The 25,820-nt window shown below is 44.9% G+C and overlaps 1 protein-coding gene across 1 annotated transcript in view; it reads left to right on the top strand.

The window, feature by feature from the left end:
- Nucleotides 1–25,820, top strand: part of LOC134927292 (macrophage mannose receptor 1-like) — a 340,668-nt gene that overhangs the window by 109,982 nt on the left and 204,866 nt on the right. The window contains exon 10 of the mRNA XM_063921538.1: nt 5,536–5,651. Coding sequence (XP_063777608.1) covers nt 5,536–5,651 — 116 coding nt within the window. The remainder of the gene's footprint in view (nt 1–5,535; nt 5,652–25,820) is intronic.

The following is a 25,820-nucleotide window of genomic DNA, read 5'->3' on the forward strand; positions in this document are numbered from 1 at the left end:
AGGGGAATGACCTGAATCAAGAAGGCAGTGTCTGAACTGACTTCACATGTGGCAAGTTCAAAGGGTTGGAGAACCTTGCACAAGAGGGAAATCATTCTCCACTGCGCTTGAGTCAGGTGCATTACCCCTCCTTTGCATATATCGTAGGTGGATGTATAGGCTTGAATGGCCTTTTGCTGCTCCTCCATCCTCTGAAGCATATAGAGTGTTGAATTCCACCTCGTTACCACCTCTTGCTTCAGTTGATGGCGGGGCAGGTTCAGGAGTATTTGCTGGCGCTCCAGTCTTCGGCACGCAGTGGCAGAATGCCAAAAGTGACCCGCAATTTTTCGGGCCACCGACAGCATCTCCTGCAGACCCCTCTCATTTTTCAAAAAATTCTACACCACCAAAATAATTGTATGTGCATAACATGGGACGTGCTGGAATTTGTCCAGTTTTAATGCACGCACAATATTGGTGGCATTGTCCGATATCGCAAATCCCCAGGAGAGTCCAATTGGGTTAAGCCATTCTGCGATGATGTTCCTCAGTTTCCGTAAGAGGTTGTCAGCTGTGTGCCTCTTATGGAAAGCGTGATACATAGCGTAGCCTGCTTAGGAATTATTTGGCGTTTGCTAGATGCTGCTACTGGTGCCACTGCGGGAGGCCATGCATCTACCCAGTGGGCTGTTACAGTCATATAGTCCTTAGTCTGCCCTGTTCCACTTGTCCACATGTCCGTGATTAAGTGGACACTGGATACAACCGCATTTTTTAGGACACTGGTGACTCTTTTTCTCGGTATCGCCTGGCTAGAGAAGTGGAACCTAGATGGGATTTGATACTGGGGACACAGTACCTCAAACAAATCTTTAAGTGACTCTGAACTAATGGTGGATACCGGACGCACCTCTAACACCAACATAGCTGTCAAGGCCTCAGTTATCTGCTTTGCAAAAGGATGACTGCTGTCATATTTCATCTTCCTCACAAAGGACTGTTAGACAGTCAATTGCTTACTGGAAATAGTACAAGTGATCTTCCGACTTCCCCTCTGGGATGACGATCGACTCCCAGCAGCAACAACAGCAGCGGCAGCAACAACAGGCATACCACTCAAGGATCCTATGGAGGAATCCCGGTTAGGAGAGGACTCCTCTGTCTTGACAGTGACCTGGCCTGCAGGACTACGGACGTTCCTGACTGAGGAAGTTGACATTGAGGGAGTTGGTGATGTGGCTTGCATGAGCTTGGGTAAAGGAGGAAGAAGGGATTTAGGTGTCAGTGGACTGCTTACGCTCTTACCTAAAGTTTCTGAACTTGACAGTGACTTCTGATGAATGCGCAGCAAGTGACGTATAAGGGAGGATGTTCCTAGGTGGTTAACATCCTTACCACTACTTATTACAGATTGACAGAGGCAACAGATGGCTTGACACCTGTTGCCCGGATTTGAGGAGAAATAATTCCACACTGAAGAGGTGGCTTTTTTGGTAGTTTGCCCAGGCATCACAATGGGCTTCTTCGTCCCAAAGACAACAGGTGTCTCCCCCGGTGCCTGACTTAAACAAACCACATCACCATCAGAATCCTCATCGTCAACTTCCTCCTCAGCGCCAGCAACACCCATATCCTCATCCTGGTGTACTTCAATAGTGACATCTTCAATTTGAATATCAGGAACTGGACTGTGGGTGCTCCTTCCAGCACTTGCAGGGGGCGTGCAAATGGTGGAAGGAGCCACCTCTTCCCGTCCAGTGTTGGGAAGGTCAGGCATCACAACCGCCGACACACTTGGATTCTCCTTGGGGATTTGTGATACCATGTCAGAGCGCACAGTTCTTTTCTGTGCTCTTTCCAGCTTAACTCTATTAGTTTTTCTAGCGGGAGGAAGAGGGCTTCCATCATCATGTGAAGCTGATCCACTAGCCATGAACATAGGCTAGGGCCTCAGCTGTTCCTTGCCACTCCATGTTGTAAATGGCATATTGGCAAGTTTACGTTTCTCCTCAGACGATTCAAATTTCTTTTTTTGGTTCTTTTTACTTAACTTTGGCTTTTTGGATTTTACACGCCCTCTACTATCACATTGGGCATCTGCCTTGGCAGACGACGTTGATGGAATTTCATCGTCTATGTCATGGCTAGTGGCAGCAGCTTCAGCACTAGGCGGAAGTGGTTTTTCTTGATCTTTCCCTATTTTCTCCTCAAAAGTTTTGTTCTCCATTATTTTTGGGGAGTTATATGAGACAATATGCGTCACAGGAATGACTGGAATTACTGATGGCACAGGACACTAACACTGGTCTGATGCAGCCCAACAGGTTGTTATAATTGTTATACTGCAGCAGTGGATATATATAGCAGCAGCGTATATCTTCACTGGAATTACTGATGACACAGGACACTACCACTGCTCTGATGCAATCCAACAGGTTGTTATAATTGTTATACTGTAGCAGTGGATATATATATAGCAGCAGCGTATATCGTCACTGGAATTACTGATATATATACTGGAATTACTGATATATGGCAGCAGAGAACACCAACACTGTGAATGGCTGGACTGATACAGCACAATACACTGACCAGTGACTACACTGGACTTGCCTGCACAACACAGCACCACTTTACAGCTACAGTGGATATATCTGCCTGGACTGATACAGCACAATACACTGACTACACTGGACTGATCTGCACAACACAGCACCACTTTACAGCTACACTGGATATATGGACTGGACTGAGCAGCACAACACTTGCCACCCCACTTTCCCGCCCCAATAAACAGACACTGAGCACACTGAATACACGTCCTCTCACTCTCCGAGACTGGAGTGAAAATGGCCGCGACGCGCTGCTCCTTATATGGAATCCAAATCCCGCGAGAATCCGACAGCGGGATGATGACGTTTTGCCGCGTTCGGGTTTCCGATTCAAGAGGGAAAATCCGAGCCTGGCTCGGATCCGGACTCAGAAGGCAAAGTTCGGGTGTGGGTGTGTGTGTGTGTGTGTGTGGGGGGGGGGGGGTTCGGTTCTCTGAGAACCGAACCTGCTCATCTATAGCTGAAAGGGATATGGCATGTGACAAGGAGGTGCTGTTACAGTGATCTATAGATTGTTCTGTTGTAGTGATCCAAGGAATGTTCTGTATAAGGAAGATGCTGTTGTAGTGATCTAAGGAAAATACTGTTGTAGTGAAAAAGGAAGATTCTGTATAAGGAAGGTTCTGTTGGATGTAAGTGATCGAAGGAAGGTCCTGTTCTTCACTTTCACATCCTGCGGGCCATAGGCCAACATTGCTGTGTGACCGTGGCATAAGTTAATTCATCCCAGATGCCCGGAGGCAAGATAACTATAGGTGCCCAACACCCCTGCCCCCTGCTATATATTGATAAATAAATGTATGTGTGCATGTATGTATGTATGTATGTATGTATATGTATATATATATAATATGTGTGTGTGTGGAGTGTTCTGATAAAAAAAATGTATATACTGTGTGTGTGTGTGTGTGTGTGTGTGTGTGTGTGTGTGTGTGTGTATGTGTGAGTGTGTGTGTGTATGTGTGTATACATACAGGGGGTCATTCCGAGTTGTTCGCTCGGTAAAAATCTTCGCATCGCAGCGATTTTCCGCTTAATGCGCATGCGCAATGTTCGCACTGCGACTGCGCCAAGTAAATTTGCTATGCAGTTAGTAATTTTACTCACGGCTTTTTCATCGTTCTGGCGATCGTAATGTGATTTACAGGAAATGGGTGTTACTGGGCGGAAACAGGCCGTTTTATGGGCGTGTGGGAGAAAACGCTACCGTTTCCGGAAAAAACGCAGGAGTGGCCGGAGAAACGGAGGAGTGTCTGGGCGAACGCTGGGTGTGTTTGTGACGTCAAACCAGGAACGACAAGCACTGAACTGATCGCAGATGCCGAGTAAGTCTGAAGCTACTCAGAAACTGCTACGAGGTGTGTAATCGCAATATTGCGAATACATCGTTCGCAATTTTAAGATGCTAAGATTCACTCCCAGTAGGCGGCGGCTTAGCGTGAGCAAATCTGCTAAAATCCGCTTGCGAGCGAACAACTCGGAATGACCCCCACAACAATGCATATTAGAACAATACAGGGTACACAGAACTTAACATCACAGAAAACTAAAACAGAGCACAGGTAACACCACAGTTCTCAGTACACACTGAGATGTCAGGAAGCAAAGAAGTAATTGGCATACTGTACTACTGGTGGCGGGCAGCCATAGGAAGAGATGAACAGTCACGAGCAGCAGGAAATGCAGGTATAGACAGTCAAAATCATCAATCATTTGTTTTACTCCTCATGGTGTGTCTACTCTGTTGCAAATCTTTGTGTCATCTGCAAAATGCCATTCTTTCCCTTCCATACCATTTGCAATGTCACCAATCAAGATATTAAAAAGCGCTGGTCCAAGTACAGATACCTGGGGTACTCCACTGGTAACATTTCCCTTCTGTGAATGCACTCCATTTACCACAACTCTCTGTTTTCTATCCTGCAACCAAGATCTTATCCATTCAACTACCTTAGGCCCTCATTCCGAGTTGATTGCTCGCTAGCTACTTTTTGCAGCCGTGCAAACGCATAAGAGCCGCCCACGGTGGAGTGTATTTTCGCTTTGCATGAGTGCGATCGCATGTGCAGCCGAGCGGGACAAAAACGTTTTTTTGCAGTTTCTGAGTAGGTCTGAACGTACTCAGCTCTTGCAATCACTTCAGCCTGTCAGGTCCCGGAATTGACGTCAGACACCCGCCCTGCAAATGCCTGGACACGCCTGGGTTTTCCCTACCACTCCCAGAAAACTGTCAGTTGACACCCATAAACGCCCTCTTTCTGTCAATCTCCTTGCGAACGGTTGTGCGAATGGAATCGTCGCTAGAAGCATTGCATGGCAACAATGCTGTTTGTACCCGTATGATGCGCCTGCGCATTGCGGTGCATACGCATGCGCAGAAGTAACCTGATCGCTGCGCTGCGAACATCGCCAGCGTGCGATCAACTCGGAATGACCCCCTTAGTATCCAATCCCAAGTTTATTTAACACTTTTCAGTATCTATGCCCCCTTCCCCCCCCACTCCTCCTTTATCTATTAATTTTGTCACCCACTTAAAAAGTCAATGCAACCTGGTTGTGCTGATATAATGGGAACATGACAGTGAATTCAGTCACTTCTTTAATTTGAGCTCCTACTGTATGGGGCACATTATGATTGCAAGCATCAAGGTGCTGCACGTAGTGCACCTTGTTGAGTCCAAGGCCCTGATGAGTTTATGGTGTTCTCTGGGCACATCGGAGAGCAGGTCACTTTTGAGTAGATGTAGCTATTACATTTTCTAAAACTTTTTTAAACCTCGTAGCTGCCCTTGAATTGGTCCATTATAGCTATATCTATAGCGTTAGTGTTTCATCCCCCTGTTCCTAATTTTAGCATGATCACACTACAGTATAGCTGCATCACAATGGTATGTTCTGTACATGGATTGTGTTTATATCATATCATCTTATATGTTGACAGGGCTGGAGAAGACATGGCTACTACTGCTACTCTATCAGTGAGTCATCTACAACATTTTCGGAAGCGAACAGCACATGTAATAATAAGGCGGCCTTTCTGATGACTGTTGAAGACAGGTACAGTAAAAAAAATGAAAAACAAAAGCCTGGGTTATCCACAGGGAAACATTACTGAGCTAATATGTGGTCAGTAGGGGGCACTCAGAGTTCGGCTGCGGTACTGGGAGGCACTGCTGCCCATGTCATACACCAGTGATCTGATCTGGCAATAAAGGGTAAAACAATCACATTATCTTAATTATGAATCTGTAACATACTGGCAACTACAGTCACCTATAGTTACATAACTTATAGTAGGAAGGCTCTAAAGCAGGACCACCATCAGGGAGGGACTGCTGGGACTGGAGCCCTGGAGACTAGAGCCATGGGCCTGGACAGAGAGGGGGCCCGCCAATGGCTCCTACCACCTGTGGCAGAACTAGCAGTGGTGCAGCCGATGCATTGCAACGGGCCCCACTGCTAATAAGGCCCTCAGCTAGTGGCTTTATAATGAGTCAAGACTGACTCACTAGTGCGCTGTCACTCTTTGGACCATGACTAAGAAGACACTGTCCAGCCAGAGGAGGGGCAATAGGGCCACCACCATCATTTCTTCCTGGCTCCTCCTGTCTTCTGAGTGACTTGGACTGGCTGGGAGGGGAGGCTGCAGCACCGGGCATGATGTCTCAATTTCGACAGAGTAGATAGGAGGAGCCACATTGCCCCTGTCTGAGTGCAGTGCCAGCCCATCTCACTGACTGAGTGAGCCATGCCAACGATACTACTCTGCCATGGCCCTGGCCCCAGCAGTAAGTAACTCTATGAGTGTCTCTGCTTGCTGTCACCTCACAGCTGTCATCCACTGCCTCTCTCTGTCACTCTCTGCCTTTCACTGTCACCCACTGCCTCTCCCAATGACACTCTGCCTTCCCCTGTCACCCTCTGCTTCTCCCTGTTACCCACTGCCTCTCCTTCACCCACAGCATTCAAGTGAGTACTCAGGGGCACTATGTAGCATACATGGAGGTACTGTGGGGTATATTGGGGGGACTCTGTGGGGCAAGGTAAGAGGCATAATGGCAGCAGAGTGTCAATTTTATTGCAGGGAGCCGCCACAATTTATACTACTTTCACACATTCAGCTGAGTCCTGGGTTTTTGCATGTCAATACTCATCAACCCAAAATTTATGCATGTGTAAATGCATACTACTCGGGACTAAGTCCTGGGTCCCCAACCATGCCCTTTACCAGGGTCAGGCCTTAGAACCAATAGCGTGTCTGAAAGAGGATTAGTTGTCCCAGCATTAATCCGGCCCTGATTATATGGTAACGCTGGTGTAGTCAACGCTGGCACTGTAGGATCATGTGACAATACTGCTAGAGTCAATGTGGCATGATCATGTGACAATACTGCTAGAGTCAATGTGGCATGATCATGTGACAATACTGCTAGAGTCAATGTGGCATGATCATGTGACAATACTGCTAGAGTCAATGTGGCATGATCATGTGACAATACTGCTAGAGTCAATGTGGCATGAGTATTTGGCAATACTGGTAGAGTCAATGCTGGCATGATCACGTGGCAAACTTGATAGAGTCAAGGCCGGCATGATTATGTGGAAATACTGGTAGAGTCGAGGCTGGTATGATCATGTGGCAGTACTGGCAAAATTACTATTATGGTAATCTTAATATAATTAATATGGTGCAATGCTGATATATTTAAAATGTGGCATGGATAATATAATTAGTTTGGGAACTATGTGAATATAATTAGCATTGGACACAGCTGTTATGCTTCATATGGGTGCTGCAAAGTTGGTATATGTAATGTGCTAGTGAAATTAATATGGGTGATCCTTACAGACAGAATCACTGTGTAATAGGCCCTACACACTGGGCGATAATAGTCAAAGATATGAACGATCTCGTCCATATTTGGATGCACTTATATGACGGGGGGAGTGAAGAAACTTCACTCCCCCCGTCACTGCCCCCCCCACCGCCGTATCGGCGTCGGGCGGCTCGGCGGCGGATCGTTAAATGTGTAGGGCCCTTGAGAACTGCTGGCATAATTACTGAGGGTCATTTGCAGAGGCTCTGCTGATAGAAAGTGTGTGGTGTGTTGATGGTATGATCATTGTACAGAGTGGCTGCTGGTATGATGGTACTGTAGCAGTACCGGAATAATGAATACAGCAGAATCCTGCATTGTTAGACACAGCTGATACAATCCCTTTGTGGAAAACATGATGATGTAATCAATGTGACAGTGTATAGAAACTGCTGGTACAAGGTGTAGCGGCATTGTTAGCAATGTGGGGTGGGGGGAGAGCGGCTCTGTCATTTGTATATAGGTACCTCTAAACTAATGGGCCCTACACATCAGGCGACCCGCCGCCGAGGTGCCCGACGGCTGATACGGGCGACCCGGCAGCGGCGTGCCGGGGGGGAGGGGGGGGGCAGTGCATGCTAATATGGGCGAGATTGTTCATATTGGCTTGCATGCATAAGTGACCCTGCACCAACGATGAACGAGCGCGGGGCAGTGCATCGTTCATTGTTGGTGCCTACACACTGAACGATATGAACGAGTTCTCGTTCATTAATGAACAAGAACGTTCATATCGTTTAGTGGTATCAGCAAGTGTGCAGGGCCCTTAAGTCACATAAGGACATTGCTGGTGTAAAATGTGATCTACAGGTATGATCATGGTCACAGAGCGAAGGGGAGAATAATAAATGGGGCTTTTGCAGCATACAGTAGGCGACAACTGTTACTGAGGCAGTTTAGATGAATTCTAATCTTTGGATTTGTGGAGCGGCGCCATTTTCCCGGTGTTTGGCGCATGAATATTAAGGAAATCAGTGGGAGAAGGGTCACTGTGCCATTTTACCAGAGGTCTGCGCATGTGCGCTAGATTTTGAGACAGCGCTAGGGTAGCTACCAGCTAGAGAGGAGGGGGCCCAATTGGAGCCTGCACATGGGCCTCCTCCTCTCTAGACAAGCCCCTAGGTGAGGGTTCCCCCCCAACATGCATAACCAGCCCCACGCTCTGTGAGCTGGTCCTTGTTTAAAAAATACAGGGAGCAAAACGTGTAGGGGTCCCCCATCTTTAATGAACCAGCACCAAGCTTTTGGAGCTGGCCCTGGTTCTAAAAATAATATGGGGGGTGGAATGAGTAGGGGTCCCATCCATATTTTTAGAACCAGCACGTGGCTCCATTATAAGGGATGTAATGACACAGCCAGGGAACACACCTGACGGGGTCCCCCCTGCCAAGGCATTAACCCCCACAAACTAGTCAGCCCAGGCTGGGGACTCCTGAGGAAGTGAGAACCTCCTCAATAAAGGTGCTGGTTCATTAAATCCCGGGGACCCCTACACGTTTTTGTTTCCTGTATTTTTTTGAACATGGGCTGACTCAAAGGGGGGGGGGGGGGGGAACACATTTTTTGTCTCTGATTTTTAAATATTTCTTTACTGTTACACATGGGGCGTGGCCTCACATGAGGGGGCATGCCCTTTTGGCCCAAACCCCCCGTTTTCGACACTCCAGGGGTTCGGGAGATGTGGGCTGCCCCCGGGGAGTGCTGTGGCTGCAGTGCCGACTCCTACACAGTCCAGGAGCCAGGTGCTGCACATAATGTTACAGTGCAGCACCCGGCTCCTGTCACTGAGCAGGAGCAGGCATTTTGTGTGACGCCTCGGCGGATGTCACCAGGGTGTGGCCCTTATCTGATCTGTGCAGACTTCTCCAAATACGCTGCTCACAGTGACATCTGTTTAAAAAGTGTATTTTGTCCAGAGTTTGCTCATTGTTTTTAAACACGTTTCTTAGTAAGTTTCCGTGTTGTATTCTCATCTATTGGAAGTACCCGTGGAGCTGCACTCATCTAGTGTGGCTCCATCGCAGGCGTGTACTCCCGGCGGGACTAGGCGAACCGGCGCCTAGCCCCGCTACGGAAGTGCACATAGACTCTCCCATTAAAGTGAATGGGGCGCGTGCGCATCTCGGATGCGGTGATGGGCACGCCCAGGCCCAGACGGAGCCATGGTTAGCGTGGCTCCATCTGTACTTGTGAGTTGGTTCGATGGTGTATTGACTTACAATATATGTGCAGATTCATCCGTGTTTGCAGTTCAAATCGTGATTTTACTCCCGTGTTTGCCTTTAGTAAATCTCAGAGTTTGAAAAAAAAAAAAAGGCTAAATATGCCTGAGAATGCACACTGGGACCAACATGATTCTTAGTAAATTTTGTTCTACGCGTTTTACCTCTCTGGCCTCCTACAGCTGTAGGGGAGATCTGCAGCCTGCGCTCACTGCTGAGGGACTTTCCGAACTCCCTGTAGAAGAATATCTGCAGAACTAGAAAGGCTTTCTTCCCTGTGAGACTGTTGTTCACCTTTACTCGACTATTAACATGCTCAGACACAGAAAACATTGGCCCTCATTCCGAGTTGATCGGTCGCAAGGCGAATTTAGCAGAGTTACACACGCTAAGCCGCCGCCTACTGGGAGTGAATCTTAGCTTCTTAAAATTGCGACCGATGTATTCGCAATATTGCGATTACAAACTACTTAGCAGTTTCAGAGTAGCTCCAGACTTACTCTGCCTGTGCGATCAGTTCAGTGCTTGTCGTTCCTGGTTGACGTCACAAACACACCCAGCGTTCGCCCAGGCACTCCCACCGTTTCTCCGGCCACTCCTGCGTTTTTTCCGGAAACGGTAGCGTTTTCAGCCACACGCCCCTGAAACGCCGTGTTTCCGCCCAGTAACACCCATTTCCTGTCAATCACATTACGATCGCCGGAGCGAAGAAAAAGCCGTGAGTAAAAATACTTTCTTCATAGTAAAGTTACTTGGCGCAGTCGCAGTGCGAACTTTGCGCATGCGTACTAAGCGGATTTTCACTGCGATGCGATGAAAAAGAACGAGCGAACAACTCGGAATGAGGGCCATTGTCATGAAAAAGTGACATACGATTGCATCACGTATAGTGAATGATGGATTAATTACATTTTTGTTCACATTCAAAATGAAACATGCGGATTTGAGACTTGCTGTTTTCATTTACAGATGCTGAGCACTATGGGACAAAGGGGGTCATTCTGACCCGCTCGCTGCTTTTTGTCGCAGCCGAGCGAACGGGTCCCTACTGCGCATGCCAGACGTCCGAAGGCCATAGCAGGGCTGCGATCACCTCTGCCTGATTGACAGGCAGCGGCGACGATCGCTGGGCGGGAGGGGGCGGAGCGGCGGCCTTTGGCCGCCGTTTCGTGGGAGCGGCCCGGTCAACGCAGGCGTGGCCGGACCGAACGGGGGGCGGGCCGCAGCAGCTGCGTGACGTCACGCGCTGCCGCTGCGGGCCGGGGAGCGTCGAGTAGCTCCTGGCCAGCACACTAAAGCTGCGCTGGCCGGGAGCTACTCTTGAAGTGCAAAGGCATCGCCGCTGTGCGATGCCTTTGCACTTCCGCGGGGGTCCAGCACTGACATGCGGGGCAGACTAGCCCTGTGCTGGGCGTCCCCCCGCATGTCAGTGTGACATTTAAATTTAGCACAGCTACGATCAACTTGGAATGACCCCCAAAGCCTTAGAGTGCCTGACCTTGTAGCCCCTGTTACATTCTGCAAACATCAGCTGATATGTTCTTGCAAAGAACTGTTATCAGTCATTTCAAAATTGCTGATGCTGTATCCAAGCTGCTAAGGCTTCCTGGGGACAGCTGGCCTCAAGAACACAGGCCGATAAGAGGGGAAAACTGTCTGGCAGGTTTTTGAGGAAGCTTTAAGTCAAATAAGCCTCAATGGGACTGAGGGATTGTACTAAGATAAATAGTATCTGTAAGGGTCAGAGGTTTACCAGTAAATTATGGTATTGTGGTGCATTAAGTTGACTTTACGCAGGATACTAATTCCCATACAGAACCGCAATTAAAATTGTGCTGCAATCAGACAGGATATTTGTAATCACCCCTATATTCCTATCCAAAAGGTAACAGTGGCATAATCTATTTAATTTATACTACACATAAGTTTGCTGAATCAAACCTCAGTCATTTTTGTTATAAAACTGTAGTAAAATAGATTAGAGAGAGAGAATGTGAGAATGTGACATACAAATAACTCATAGGGTTAGATTTACTCACCTGACTGCGAAATTAAAAACAAAAATGTTATTAATGCAAAATACATCTGGCATGGGTTTAATATTGCATGGAGAGGACCATGTAGAACTCGAGAAGGCGGCACCCTGGATGAGTTTCACTGAACACTATGGACCCTCATTTACCTATCAGTTCTTCAAATGGTGTCTATACAGTGGCATCACAAAGCGGGTGCGGTGGTGCAGCCGCACCTGGGTGTGACACCAAAATGTGGGCTCCTCCACAGTGACAGGAGCCAGGTGCTGCAGTGTGAAAGTCTGTTACAGAACCCAGCTCTTGTCATAGAAGAGGAGCCGACAGCGCTGGGACACAGTCTCCAGGAACGGCCCAGTAGTGACGATTGCTACGAGACCATGCCCCCTCCATTTACAGCCATGCCCCTTTTTGCCGCGAGCGGCCCCCGGAGTGACGATCCCGGAGACCACGACCCCTTTAATTTCGGCAGAGCCCTCTTTTTTGCAGCGAGCGTGCCAGAGAGCGCTGGGAGATCAAAGGTGCGCACTGGGTGTATCCACACCAGGTAATGCCTCTGTGTCTATATATAGTGCATCCATAAAGTATTCACAGCGCTTCACTTTTTCCACATTTTGTTATGTTACAGCCTTATTTCAAACTGGAATAAAGTCATTTTTTCACAAAAAATTCTACACACAGGGCCTAATTCTGAGTTGATCGCAGCAGCAAATTTGTTAGCAGTTGGGCAAAATCATGGTGGTCATTCCGAGATGTTCGCTCGTTGCCGTTTTTCGCAACACAGCGATTAGGTGGAAAATGCACATGCGCATGGTACGCAGCGCGCATGCGCTAAGTAATTTAACACAAAACTTTGGAAATTTACACAAGCTCGAGCAACGTTTTTTCAACGCTTGAGTGATCGTAGTGTGATTGACAGGAAGTGGGTGTTTCTGGGCGGAAACTGGCCGTTTTCAGGGAGTGTGCTAAAAAACGCAGGCGTGCCAGGTAAAAACGCAGGAGTGTCTTGAGAAACGGGGGAGTGGCTGGCCGAACGCAGGGCGTGTTTGTGACGTCAAACCAGGAACTAAACGGACTGAGGTGATCGCAGTCTAGGAGTAGGTCTGGAGCTACTCAGAAACTGCAGCAAATTATTTAGTAGCAGTTCTGCTAATCTTTCGTTCGCTATTCTGCTAAGCTAAGATACACTCCCAGACGGCGGCGGCCTAGCGTGTGCAATGCTGCTAAAAGCAGCTAGTGAGCGAACAACTCGGAATGAGGGCCCAAGTGCACTGCAGGGGGGACAGATATAAAATGTGCAGAGAGAGTTAGATTTGGGTGGGGTGTATTCAAACTGAAATCTAAATTGCAGTGTAAAAATAAAGCAGCCAGTATTTACCCCGCACAGAAACAAAATAACCCACCCAAATCTAAAGGTGTGCACACACGGTGAGATCCCTGCTATGCCCGATGTTGACTATGCGATTTCCCTCGAACTCCCCCAGAGCCCAGATAGCACAGATTGTACAGATTTTGACTATCTGTGCTTGAGATTTTGTCTATGTACGATTTTGACTAAGTGCCAATTTTGACTATACTTTGTACTAGATAGTACACTAGATAGTCAAGATTGACTTGCCTGCACAGTCTATCTAGCCTTGCGATACCGACCCCACGGGAGCGTGCATCGGGATCGAATCTGTATCTCAAGCTGCCTAACACCTTGAGATATGCACTAACTTTTCATAAGATTTTGACTATATAGTCAAAATCTTACCGATTTATCTCACCGTGTGTACACACCTTTACTCTCTCTGCAAATGTTATATCTGCCCCCCCCTGCAGTGCCCATGGTTTTGCCCAATCGCTAACAAACTTGCTGCTGCGCTCAACTCCGAATTACCCCCACAATACCCCATAATAACAACGTGAAAAACGTTTTTTTGGGGGGGATTTTTGCTAATTTATTAAAAATAAAAAAACTAAGAAATCACATGTACATATTACATAAGTATTCACAGCCTTTGCCATGAAGCTCAAAATTGAGCTCAGGTGCATCCTGTTTCCATTGATCATCCTTGAGATGTTCCTACAGCTTAATTGGAGTCCACCTGTGGTAAATTCAGTTGATTGGACATGATTTGGAAAGGCACACACTTGTCTATATAAGGTCCAACACTTGACAGTGCATGTCTGAGCACAAACCAAGCATGCAGTCAAAGGAATTGTCTGTAGAGACAGGATTGCACAAATCTGGGTACAGAAAAATATCTGCTTCTTTGAAGGTTCCAATGAGCACAGTGACACCATCATTCATACATGGAAGAAGTTCCGAACCACCAGGACTCTTCCTAGAGCTGGCCGCACGTCTAAACTGATCGATCGGGGGAGAAGGGCTCTAGTCAGGGAGGTGACCAAGATCCGATGGTCACTCTGTCAGAGCTACAGCATTCCTCTGTGGAGAGAGGAGAACCTACCAGAAGAACAACCATCTCTGCAGCAAACCACTAATCTGTATGGTAGAGTGGCCAGACGGAAGCCACTCCTTAGTAAAAAAGCACGTGGCAGCCCACCTTTAGTTTGCCAAATGCACCTGAAGGACTCTCGGACCATGAGAAACAAAATTATTAGTGATGAGCACCGGAAATTTTTCGGGTTTTGGTTTTGGGTTCGGTTCCGCGGCCGTGTTTTGGGTTCGAACGCGTTTTGGCAAAACCTCACCGAATTTTTTTTGTCGGATTCGGGTGTGTTTTGGATTCGGGTGTGTTTTTTTCAAAAAACCCTAAAAAACAGCTTAAATCATAGAATTTGGGGGTCATTTTGATCCCAAAGTATTATTAACCTCAATAACCATAATTTCCACTCATTTTCAGTCTATTCTGAACACCTCACACCTCACAATATTATTTTTAGTCCTAAAATTTGCACCGAGGTCGCTGGATGGCTAAGCTAAGCGACCCAAGTGGCCGACACAAACACCTGGCCCATCTAGGAGTGGCACTGCAGTGTCACGCAGGATGGCCCTTCCAAAAAACACTCCCCAAACAGCACATGACGCAAAGAAAAAAAGAGGCGCAATGAGGTAGCTGTGTGAGTAAGCTAAGCGACCCTAGTGGCCGACACAAACACCTGGCTCATCTAGGAGTGGCACTGCAGTGTCACGCAGGATGGCCCTTCCAAAAAACACTCCCCAAACAGCACATGACGCAAAGAAAAAAAGAGGCGCAATGAGGTAGCTGTGTGAGTAAGCTAAGCGACCCTAGTGGCCGACACAAACACCTGGCCCATCTAGGAGTGGCACTGCAGTGTCACGCAGGATGGCCCTTCCAAAAAACACTCCCCAAACAGCACATGACGCAAAGAAAAAAAGAGGCGCAATGAGGTAGCTGTGTGAGTAAGCTAAGCGACCCTAGTGGCCGACACAAACACCTGGCCCATCTAGGAGTGGCACTGCAGTGTCACGCAGGATGGCCCTTCCAAAAAACACCCCCCAAACAGCACATGACGCAAAGAAAAATGAAAGAAAAAAGAGGTGCAAGATGGAATTGTCCTTGGGCCCTCCCATCCACCCTTATGTTGTATAAACAGGACATGCACACTTTAACCAACCCATCATTTCAGTGACAGGGTCTGCCACACGACTGTGACTGAAATGACGGGTTGGTTTGGACCCCCACCAAAAAAGAAGCAATTAATCTCTCCTTGCACAAACTGGCTCTACAGAGGCAAGATGTCCACCTCATCATCATCCTCCGATATATCACCGTGTACATCCCCCTCCTCACAGATTATCAATTCGTCCCCACTGGAATCCACCATCTCAGCTCCCTGTGTACTTTGTGGAGGCAATTGCTGCTGGTCAATGTCTCCGCGGAGGAATTGATTATAATTCATTTTAATGAACATCATCTTCTCCACATTTTCTGGATGTAACCTCGTACGCCGATTGCTGACAAGGTGAGCGGCGGCACTAAACACTCTTTCGGAGTACACACTTGTGGGAGGGCAACTTAGGTAGAATAAAGCCAGTTTGTGCAAGGGCCTCCAAATTGCCTCTTTTTCCTGCCAGTATAAGTACGGACTGTCTGACGTGCCTACTTGGATGCGGTCACTCATATAATCCTCCACCATTCTTTCAATGGGGAGAGAATCATATGCAGTGACAGTAGACGACATGTCCGTAATCGTTGTCAGGTCCTTCAGTCCGGACCAGATGTCAGCATCAGCAGTCGCTCCAGACTGCCCTGCATCACCGCCAGCGGGTGGCCTCGGAATTCTGAGCCTTTTCCTCGCACCCCCAGTTGCGGGAGAATGTGAAGGAGGAGATGTTGACAGGTCGCGTTCCGCTTGACTTGACAATTTTGTCACCAGCAGTTCTTTGAACCCCAGCAGACTTGTGTCTGCCGGAAAGAGAGATCCAAGGTAGGTTTTAAATCTAGGATCGAGCACGGTGGCCAAAATGTAGTGCTCTGATTTCAACAGATTGACCACCCGTGAATCCTTGTTAAGCGAATTAAGGGCTCCATCCACAAGTCCCACATGCCTAGCGGAATCGCTCTGTGTTAGCTCCTCCTTCAATGTCTCCAGCTTCTTCTGCAAAAGCCTGATGAGGGGAATGACCTGACTCAGGCTGGCAGTGTCTGAACTGACTTCACGTGTGGCAAGTTCAAAAGGTTGCAGAACCTTGCACAACGTTGAAATCATTCTCCACTGCGCTTGAGACAGGTGCATTCCACCTCCTATATCGTGCTCAGTTGTATAGGCTTGAATGGCCTTTTGCTGCTCCTCCAACCTCTGAAGCATATAGAGGGTTGAATTCCACCTCGTTACCACTTCTTGCTTCAGATGATGGCAGGGCAGGTTCAGGCGTTTTTGGTGGTGCTCCAGTCTTCTGTACGTGGTGCCTGAACGCCGAAAGTGTCCCGCAATTTTTCTGGCCACCGACAGCATCTCTTGCACGCCCCTCTCGTTTTTTAAATAATTCTGCACCACCAAATTCAAGGTATGTGCAAAACATGGGACGTGCTGGAATTTGCCCATATTTAATGCACACACAATATTGCTGGCGTTGTCCGATGCCACAAATCCACAGGAGAGTCCAATTGGGGTAAGCCATTCTGCGATGATCTTCCTCAGTTGCCGTAAGAGGTTTTTAGCTGTGTGCGTATTCTGGAAAGCGGTGATACAAAGCGTAGCCTGCCTAGGAAAGAGTTGGCGTTTGCGAGATGCTGCTACTGGTGCCGCCGCTGCTGTTCTTGCGGCGGGAGTCCATACATCTACCCAGTGGGCTGTCACAGTCATATAGTCCTGAGTCTGCCCTGCTCCACTTGTCCACATGTCCGTGGTTAAGTGGACATTGGGTACAACTGCATTTTTTAGGACACTGGTGAGTCTTTTTCTGAGGTCTGTGTACATTTTCGGTATCGCCTGCCTAGAGAAATGGAACCTAGATGGTATTTGGTACCGGGGACACAGTACCTCCAACAAGTCTCTAGTTGCCTCTGCAGTAATGATGGATACCGGAACCACGTTTCTCACCGCCCAGGATGCCAAGGCCTCAGTTATCCGCTTTGCAGCAGGATGACTGCTGTGATATTTAATCTTCCTCGCAAAGGACTGTTGGACAGTCAATTGCTTGGTGGAAGTAGTAAAAGTGGTCTTACGAGTACGACTTCCCCTCTGGGATGACCATCGACTCCCAGCAGCAACAACAGCAGCGCCAGCAGCAGTAGGCGTTACACGCAAGGATGCATCGGAGGAATCCCAGGCAGGAGAGGACTCGTCAGACTTGCCAGTGACATGGCCTGCAGGACTATTGGCATTCCTGGGGAAGGAGGAAATTGACACCGAGGGAGTTGGTGGGGTGGTTTGCGTGAGCTTGGTTACAAGAGGAAGGGATTTACTGGTCAGTGGACTGCTTCCGCTGTCGCCCAAAGTTTTTGAACTTGTCACTGACTTATGATGAATGCGCTGCAGGTGACGAATAAGGGAGGATGTTCCGAGGTGGTTAACGTCCTTACCCCTACTTATTACAGCTTGACAAAGGCAACACACGGCTCGACAGATGTTGTCCGCATTTCTGTTGAAATACTTCCACACCGAAGAGCTGATTTTTTTTGTATTTTCACCAGGCATGTCAATGGCCCTATTCCTCCCACGGACAACAGGTGTCTCCCCGGGTGCCTGACTTAAACAAACCACCTCACCATCAGAATCCTCCTGGTCAATTTCCTCCCCAGCGCCAGCAACACCCATATCCTCCTCATCCTGGTGTACTTCAACACTGACATCTTCAATCTGACTATCAGGAACTGGACTGCGGGTGCTCCTTCCAGCACTTGCAGGGGGCGTGCAAATGGTGGAAGGCGCATGCTCTTCACGTCCAGTGTTGGGAAGGTCAGGCATCGCAAACGACACAATTGGACTCTCCTTGTGGATTTGTGATTTCGAAGAACGCACAGTTCTTTGCTGTGCTTTTGCCAGCTTGAGTCTTTTCATTTTTCTAGCGAGAGGCTGAGTGCTTCCATCCTCATGTGAAGCTAAACCACTAGCCATGAACATAGGCCAGGGCCTCAGCCGTTCCTTTCCACTCCGTGTGGTAAATGGCATATTGGCAAGTTTACGCTTCTCCTCCGACAATTTTATCGTCTCGGCCATGACTAGTGGCAGCAGCTTCAGCACGAGGTGGAAGTCGATCTTGATCTTTCCCTATTTTTGGAACCTCAACATTTTTGTTCTCCATATTTTAATAGGCACAACTAAAAGGCACCTCAGGTAAACAATGGAGATGGATGGATACTAGTATACTTATGGATTGACGAGCGACTGCCGACACAGAGGTAGCTACAGCCGTGGACTACCGTACTGCGTCTGCTGCTAATATAGACTGGATGATAATGAGATATAAAATATATATATATCACTACTGCAGCCGGACAGGTATATATTATATAATGACGGACCTGCTGGACACTGTCAGCACTGCAGACTCCTAAAGTAAGCTACTAGTATCAAGAAGATAGAAAAAAAAAACACCACAGGTAGGTGGTATACAATTATGGATGGACGAGCGACTGCCGACACAGAGGTAGCTACAGCCGTGGACTACCGTACTGCGTCTGCTGCTAATATAGACTGGATGATAATGAGATATAAAATATATATATATATCACTACTGCAGCCGGACAGGTATATATTATATAATGACGGACCTGCTGGACACTGTCAGCTCAGCACTGCAGACTCCTAAAGTAACAAACACATAGATTCCTGCGCTAATTAACTCTACAAAATGATATGGCTCAGAGTTTGCTTGACTCAATAAAAACAAAACAAAAAGGATAATTAAATATACTTTATATGATTCTTTTTTATTTTTATCACACATACATACATGTATGCTTAAAAATTAATTTAAGAATAAATTGATTAGACCGGTCTAAATAAAACATAAATCAAAAAAGCAAAAATCAGAACATAGTAATAAGCTAATAATAAGCTAAAGGAGGTGGAACATAAGTAAACTCCTGTGCACAGAAAAATCAATAAAAATACTAAAAATAAGTCCTTTGTATAGGATCGTGCAAATAGTTTGACCAGCTATAAATTGCAACAGTGTCTCGTTATGTTTTGTAGTGTTAGACACTCTTCATCAAATTGCCACTCAGCCAAAAAGTGCAACAGGTAAGTGTGACAAACGCTCCACAACGGAACTTTACATATGGTTCGCACCTGAAGCTGACATGCGGAACAGGAAAATAATGTGAGACGGTCTCGGGCTGCGGGAAGGCGCTTCGCTGGCGCCTGGTATGTTATTGTTAATTACCCCGACTTCCAGGCTCTGTGAGTCCGCGTCTTCGGGTGCCGTATGCAGACACCTGCGTCCCGTTAATAGGCACACCTTCACCGTTGATTCTCCTGATAATGCCTCTGGAGCCCGGCTTCCAGGCTCTGTGAGTCTCCGGGTGCCGTATGCAGACACCTGCGTTTTAGTGTTACTCACACGTTCACCATCAATTCTCCAGATAATGTCACTGGAAAAGATATGCTGTAAAAGTGCAATATAGCTGGTGCACAAAGGTCCAAATAGGCTGCTCCTCTGACGCGTTTCGCTCCTCTTATGGGGGCTTCCTCATAGAATAAACTCTCAATACTCCAGGACCCTTATAAAGGGGAGATCCTAGCTCCTATTGGTGTTTCAATTATTGAATAAAAAACACCTGGTGTATCGTTTACCTGATTCCACCTCCTGATCCAACCTCCTTATAAACATCACTTAACCTAGAACCAACACTAATATGTTTATAAAAATAGTATGCTATAGATATAGACAAATATAAGTATCAATAGATTATACTATATGAATTCATAAATAATTTTCAGACACTAATGCACATTAAATCCAATATAATATAATATAATATACACAGGCCCGCTTGTCCTTCCAATATCTTTTGTGTATGGTATATATTCTAACCATTCTTTAATCAATGATTCAAAAAAAAAACAAATTAAACAGATTAATTTATAAGTAGGGAGAAGAGGAGGGAGGAAATTACGTAAGAAAAGCCAGATTGTATTAGATCAAAAGGGCATTTTCAATTTAACAGACAGATCCTTAAACAATGAACAAATAACGCTTCTAAAAAAGGGATTGAATTTTGCTCCCACATGTGGTCCAAATTTGTTTGATCTGTTTGTTGAATTGAATTACTTTACACGAGATCTGTGCCGTAAGAGGTATTTTGCTTCTAAAAAATTAAAAAATGATGAAGTAACCCCAATAATATTAGACAATACAGATATGGGGGCCCTTTTGGAATTAGAAAACCTTTGGGAGGAGAATCATATTGATTCCCAACAGAAAGAACTGGTTCCCCTTTATAATGTTAACGATTCGATAAGAAATAATGAAGGGGCCAGTTCTTTCAAGAGGAAGTCGCAGTTCAATCCTGTATACCATAGATCCAATACTATTTTATATTTCTATAAGAAGACGATGGATGATTTTCAGAAGATTTGTGATAAAAAATCTAGCTGGTCTAATCTCAATCCAAGAGAACGTAGAGCATTGAAGATCTTGGAACAAGACCAGTCTCTGGTCATTAGATGTGCTGATAAGGGGGGGGGTGGGTAGTATTGATGACCAGGGATTTTTACTTAGAGGAAGCATATAACCAGTTACACAATATTACTTTTTACAAAAAGCTGGATAAAGACCCAACAGTTGTTTTTCAGGATCGTTTTAGGGGACTATTGAGGGAAGCTCTCCTAGGAGAAGTGATCTCCAAGGATGAATATTATTTTTTGTTTATCGAGCACCCTATCACACCCATTTTTTATCACATTCCTAAAATACACAAATCCCTCACATCACCTCCTGGTCGTCCCATTATTTCGGGTATAGGGTCCCTCACGTCTAATTTGTCACAGTTTATTGATTTTCACTTACAAAAATTTGTGGTCTCTCTGAAATCTTACATAAGGGATACTACCAGTCTGATAAATTCCTTAAGTAAGATAAAATGGGAATCAAATTATGCATTCCTTTCATTAGATGTACAGGCTTTGTACACCCACATTCCTCATGTAAAAGGAGTGGAATCCATTGGAAATTATCTTATGGGGAACTCAGACATTTCAGAGGGACTGGAACTTTTTTTGCTTTCTGCCATTAGATTTATTTTAGAGCACAATTATTTTGTTTTTGAGGGGGACTTCTTTTTACAAGTATTAGGGACGGCCATGGGTACCAGGTTCGCGCCGAGCTTTGCGAATTTATATATGGGAACGTTTGAAGACCAATTTATTTGGAATGGACCCTTCGGCGCGAACCTGATATTCTATGGCCGTTACATAGATGACCTTTTCTTTGTTTGGGATGGGGAGTTGGATTCTGCACTTGATTTTGTCACTTATTTGAACACTAATGATTTTAATTTGAAGTTTACACACACGTATAATAAAACCACGATTAATTATTTGGATCTCACTATTTCTTCTAGTGAAGATATTATAATCACAAAGAATTATAAAAAAGAGGTTGATACTAGTAACTTCCTGCATTATTCCAGTAATCATTATAAACCGTGGTTACGTAATGTCCCCTTTAGTCAATTCGGTAGGTTACGCAGGAACTGCTCCAATATTGAAGATTACACAGAGCAGGCTAATGGAATGACACATGAGTTTATCATGAGAGGTTATCCGAAAGATATGGTAATGGCAGCTAGTGATAAAATATCAAAGAGCGACAGGAGTACACTATTAACTAAGAAAAAAAGTGCTTCACCACATGGGGAAAACAACAGAGAGACTCCAGTTAAGATGAAGTTCATTACTAAATATAACAGTCAATCTATAGAAATAAAAAGAGTTGTGAAGGAAAACTTCAAAATTTTATTACAGGACAACTTGCTACAAACAGCTATCTTACCTGACCCACAAATTATATTCAAAAAGAATCGTAATTTGAAGAATATATTAGCACCCAGCATGTTAAGAAAGTTCTCTAGGGAACCCAACCATTCCACCTCTTTATCATGGCTGGGGAAACCGATTGTGGGTTGCTTCAGGTGTGGAAAAGGCAAATGTTTGACATGCAGTCATATAGTTAATAAATCGAGTGAGATAGAATCATTTATCACAAAAGAGAGATTTAGTATACAGGAATTTATTAACTGCGACACCACTTATTGCATTTACGTACTGCAGTGCCCATGCGGCCTGCAGTACGTAGGTAGGACCACTCGTTCTTTAAAAACGAGGTTTAGGGAACATCGTCTTAATATTATGAAGGGTTTCAACAAGCACAGTGTCTCCCGTCATTTTGGTCTGGTACATCAATCAAATCCAACAGGTCTCAGGGTTGTAGGGGTCCATCATGTGAAGGGAACTATTAGAGGGGGAGACCGTTTTCGGAAACTTTGCAGAAAGGAATCACTGTGGATCTTTCAGTTGAGAACCATATCGCCACAAGGACTCAACGAAAGTATTGAGTTCGAATCATTTGCTTAAAGAATTTTAATTGATTCAAATGGATTTAAAATAATTAATAACTAAACAGTTTTGATCATGTCAAATGTTAGATTTATACGGGGGAAGTTGAACATATCGCATATATAATATCCATATGTAAAATATTAACAATTTGGGATATAGAAGGGTTAGGTAGGGTAGTGGTAGATTAACCGTTTGGGATAGATATGATCATAAGTTCAATACAAGGATTGTTAATTGGAGTCCAATATTGTTTTTTTCTAGACTAATAATATTGGACATTATAGTAATAAATTTAATGCATCATATTATTCTATTTTACTTCTTAAAAATATTTAGTATATGAGATCTAATTTGATAAATATCCATCTATATGGGAATCACATGCTTTGTGCTCAAATTTACTCCTATGAATAATATGGAGTTTTGAATTATCTATACCATTGGAATTAGACATACACATGGAAACTGAGGATAGAGTAATGGTAGAGTATCGGACTATGAGAGATAGGGTACTCGGTTCAATTCACATGTGGGATTGTTAATTTATATTTTATTTATTTTTTATTTTTATTATGATTTTATTTTTTATGTACTTATAAATTAATCTGTTTAATTTGTTATTATTTTTTTTTTGAATCATTGATTAAAGAATGGTTAGAATATATACCATACACAAAAGATATTGGAAGGACAAGCGGGCCTGTGTATATTATATTATATTATATTGGATTTAATGTGCATTAGTGTCTGAAAATTATTTATGAATTCATATAGTATAATCTATTGATACTTATATTTGTCTATATCTATAGCATACTATTTTTATAAACATATTAGTGTTGGTTCTAGGTTAAGTGATGTTTATAAGGAGGTTGGATCAGGAGGTGGAATCAGGTAAACGATACACCAGGTGTTTTTTATTCAATAATTGAAACACCAATAGGAGCTAGGATCTCCCCTTTATAAGGGTCCTGGAGTATTGAGAGTTTATTCTATGAGGAAGCCCCCATAAGAGGAGCGAAACGCGTCAGAGGAGCAGCCTATTTGGACCTTTGTGCACCAGCTATATTGCACTTTTACAGCATATCTTTTCCAGTGACATTATCTGGAGAATTGATGGTGAACGTGTGAGTAACACTAAAACGCAGGTGTCTGCATACGGCACCCGGAGACTCACAGAGCCTGGAAGCCGGGCTCCAGAGGCATTATCAGGAGAATCAACGGTGAAGGTGTGCCTATTAACGGGACGCAGGTGTCTGCATACGGCACCCGAAGACGCGGACTCACAGAGCCTGGAAGTCGGGGTAATTAACAATAACATACCAGGCGCCAGCGAAGCGCCTTCCCGCAGCCCGAGACCGTCTCACATTATTTTCCTGTTCCGCATGTCAGCTTCAGGTGCGAACCATATGTAAAGTTCCGTTGTGGAGCGTTTGTCACACTTACCTGTTGCACTTTTTGGCTGAGTGGCAATTTGATGAAGAGTGTCTAACACTACAAAACATAACGAGACACTGTTGCAATTTATAGCTGGTCAAACTATTTGCACGATCCTATACAAAGGACTTATTTTTAGTATTTTTATTGATTTTTCTGTGCACAGGAGTTTACTTATGTTCCACCTCCTTTAGCTTATTATTAGCTTATTACTATGTTCTGATTTTTGCTTTTTTGATTTATGTTTTATTTAGACCGGTCTAATCAATTTATTCTTAAATTAATTTTTAAGCATACATGTATGTATGTGTGATAAAAATAAAAAAGAATCATATAAAGTATATTTAATTATCCTTTTTGTTTTGTTTTTATTGAGTCAAGCAAACTCTGAGCCATATCATTTTGTAGAGTTAATTAGCGCAGGAATCTATGTGTTTGTTGTTTCCAAGTTACCAGGGACTTTAAAGTGCCGGTTTCTTTCTGTTTGACTTGATTTACCCCAAGTCAATTTTTTCTTGCAGCTTGAACATATATTGTATTGGTTTAAATATTGATACTAAACATTGTATTAACACAACCATTTTAGTTGGGTTGTGGTATATTAGCGCCTGGTTAATTTTTGCATGGTAGACTCCTAAAGTAAGCTACTTTTTGGCTGAGTGGCAATTTGATGAAGAGTGTCTAACACTACAAAACATAACGAGACACAGAGGTAGCTACAGCCGTGGACTACCGTACTGCGTCTGCTGCTAATATAGACTGGATGATAATGAGATATAAAATATATATATATATCACTACTGCAGCCGGACAGGTATATATTATATAATGACGGACCTGCTGGACACTGTCAGCTCAGCACTGCAGACTCCTAAAGTAAGCTACTAGTATCAAGAAGATAGAAAAAAAAAAAACACCACGGGTAGGTGGTATACAATAATGGATGGACGAGCGACTGCCGACACAGAGGTAGCTACAGCCGTGGACTACCGTACTGCGTCTGCTGCTAATATAGACTGGATGATAATGATATAAAAAATATATATATATCACTACTGCAGCCGGACAGGTATATATTATATAATGACGGACCTGCTGGACACTGTCAGCTCAGCACTGCAGACTCCTAAAGTAAGCTACTAGTAGTATCAAGAAGATAGAAAAAAAAAAAACACCACAGGTAGGTGGTATACAATTATGGATGGACGAGCGACTGCCGACACAGAGGTAGCTACAGCCGTGGACTACCGTACTGCGTCTGCTGCTAATATAGACTGGATGATAATGAGATATAAAATATATATATATATCACTACTGCAGCCGGACAGGTATATATTATATAATGACGGACCTGCTGGACACTGTCAGCTCAGCACTGCAGACTCCTAAAGTAAGCTACTAGTATCAAGAAGATAGAAAAAAAAAAAACACCACGGGTAGGTGGTATACAATTATGGATGGACGAGCGACTGCCGACACAGAGGTAGCTACAGCCGTGGACTACCGTGCTGCGTCTGCTGCTAATATAGACTGGATGATAATGATATAAAAAATATATATATATATCACTACTGCAGCCGGACAGGTATATATTATATAATGACGGACCTGCTGGACACTGTCAGCTCAGCACTGCAGACTCCTAAAGTAAGCTACTAGTATCAAGAAGATAGAAAAA

Source organism: Pseudophryne corroboree, chromosome 5 (assembly GCF_028390025.1).
Source record: "Pseudophryne corroboree isolate aPseCor3 chromosome 5, aPseCor3.hap2, whole genome shotgun sequence".
NCBI classification, from domain to species: domain Eukaryota; kingdom Metazoa; phylum Chordata; class Amphibia; order Anura; family Myobatrachidae; genus Pseudophryne; species Pseudophryne corroboree.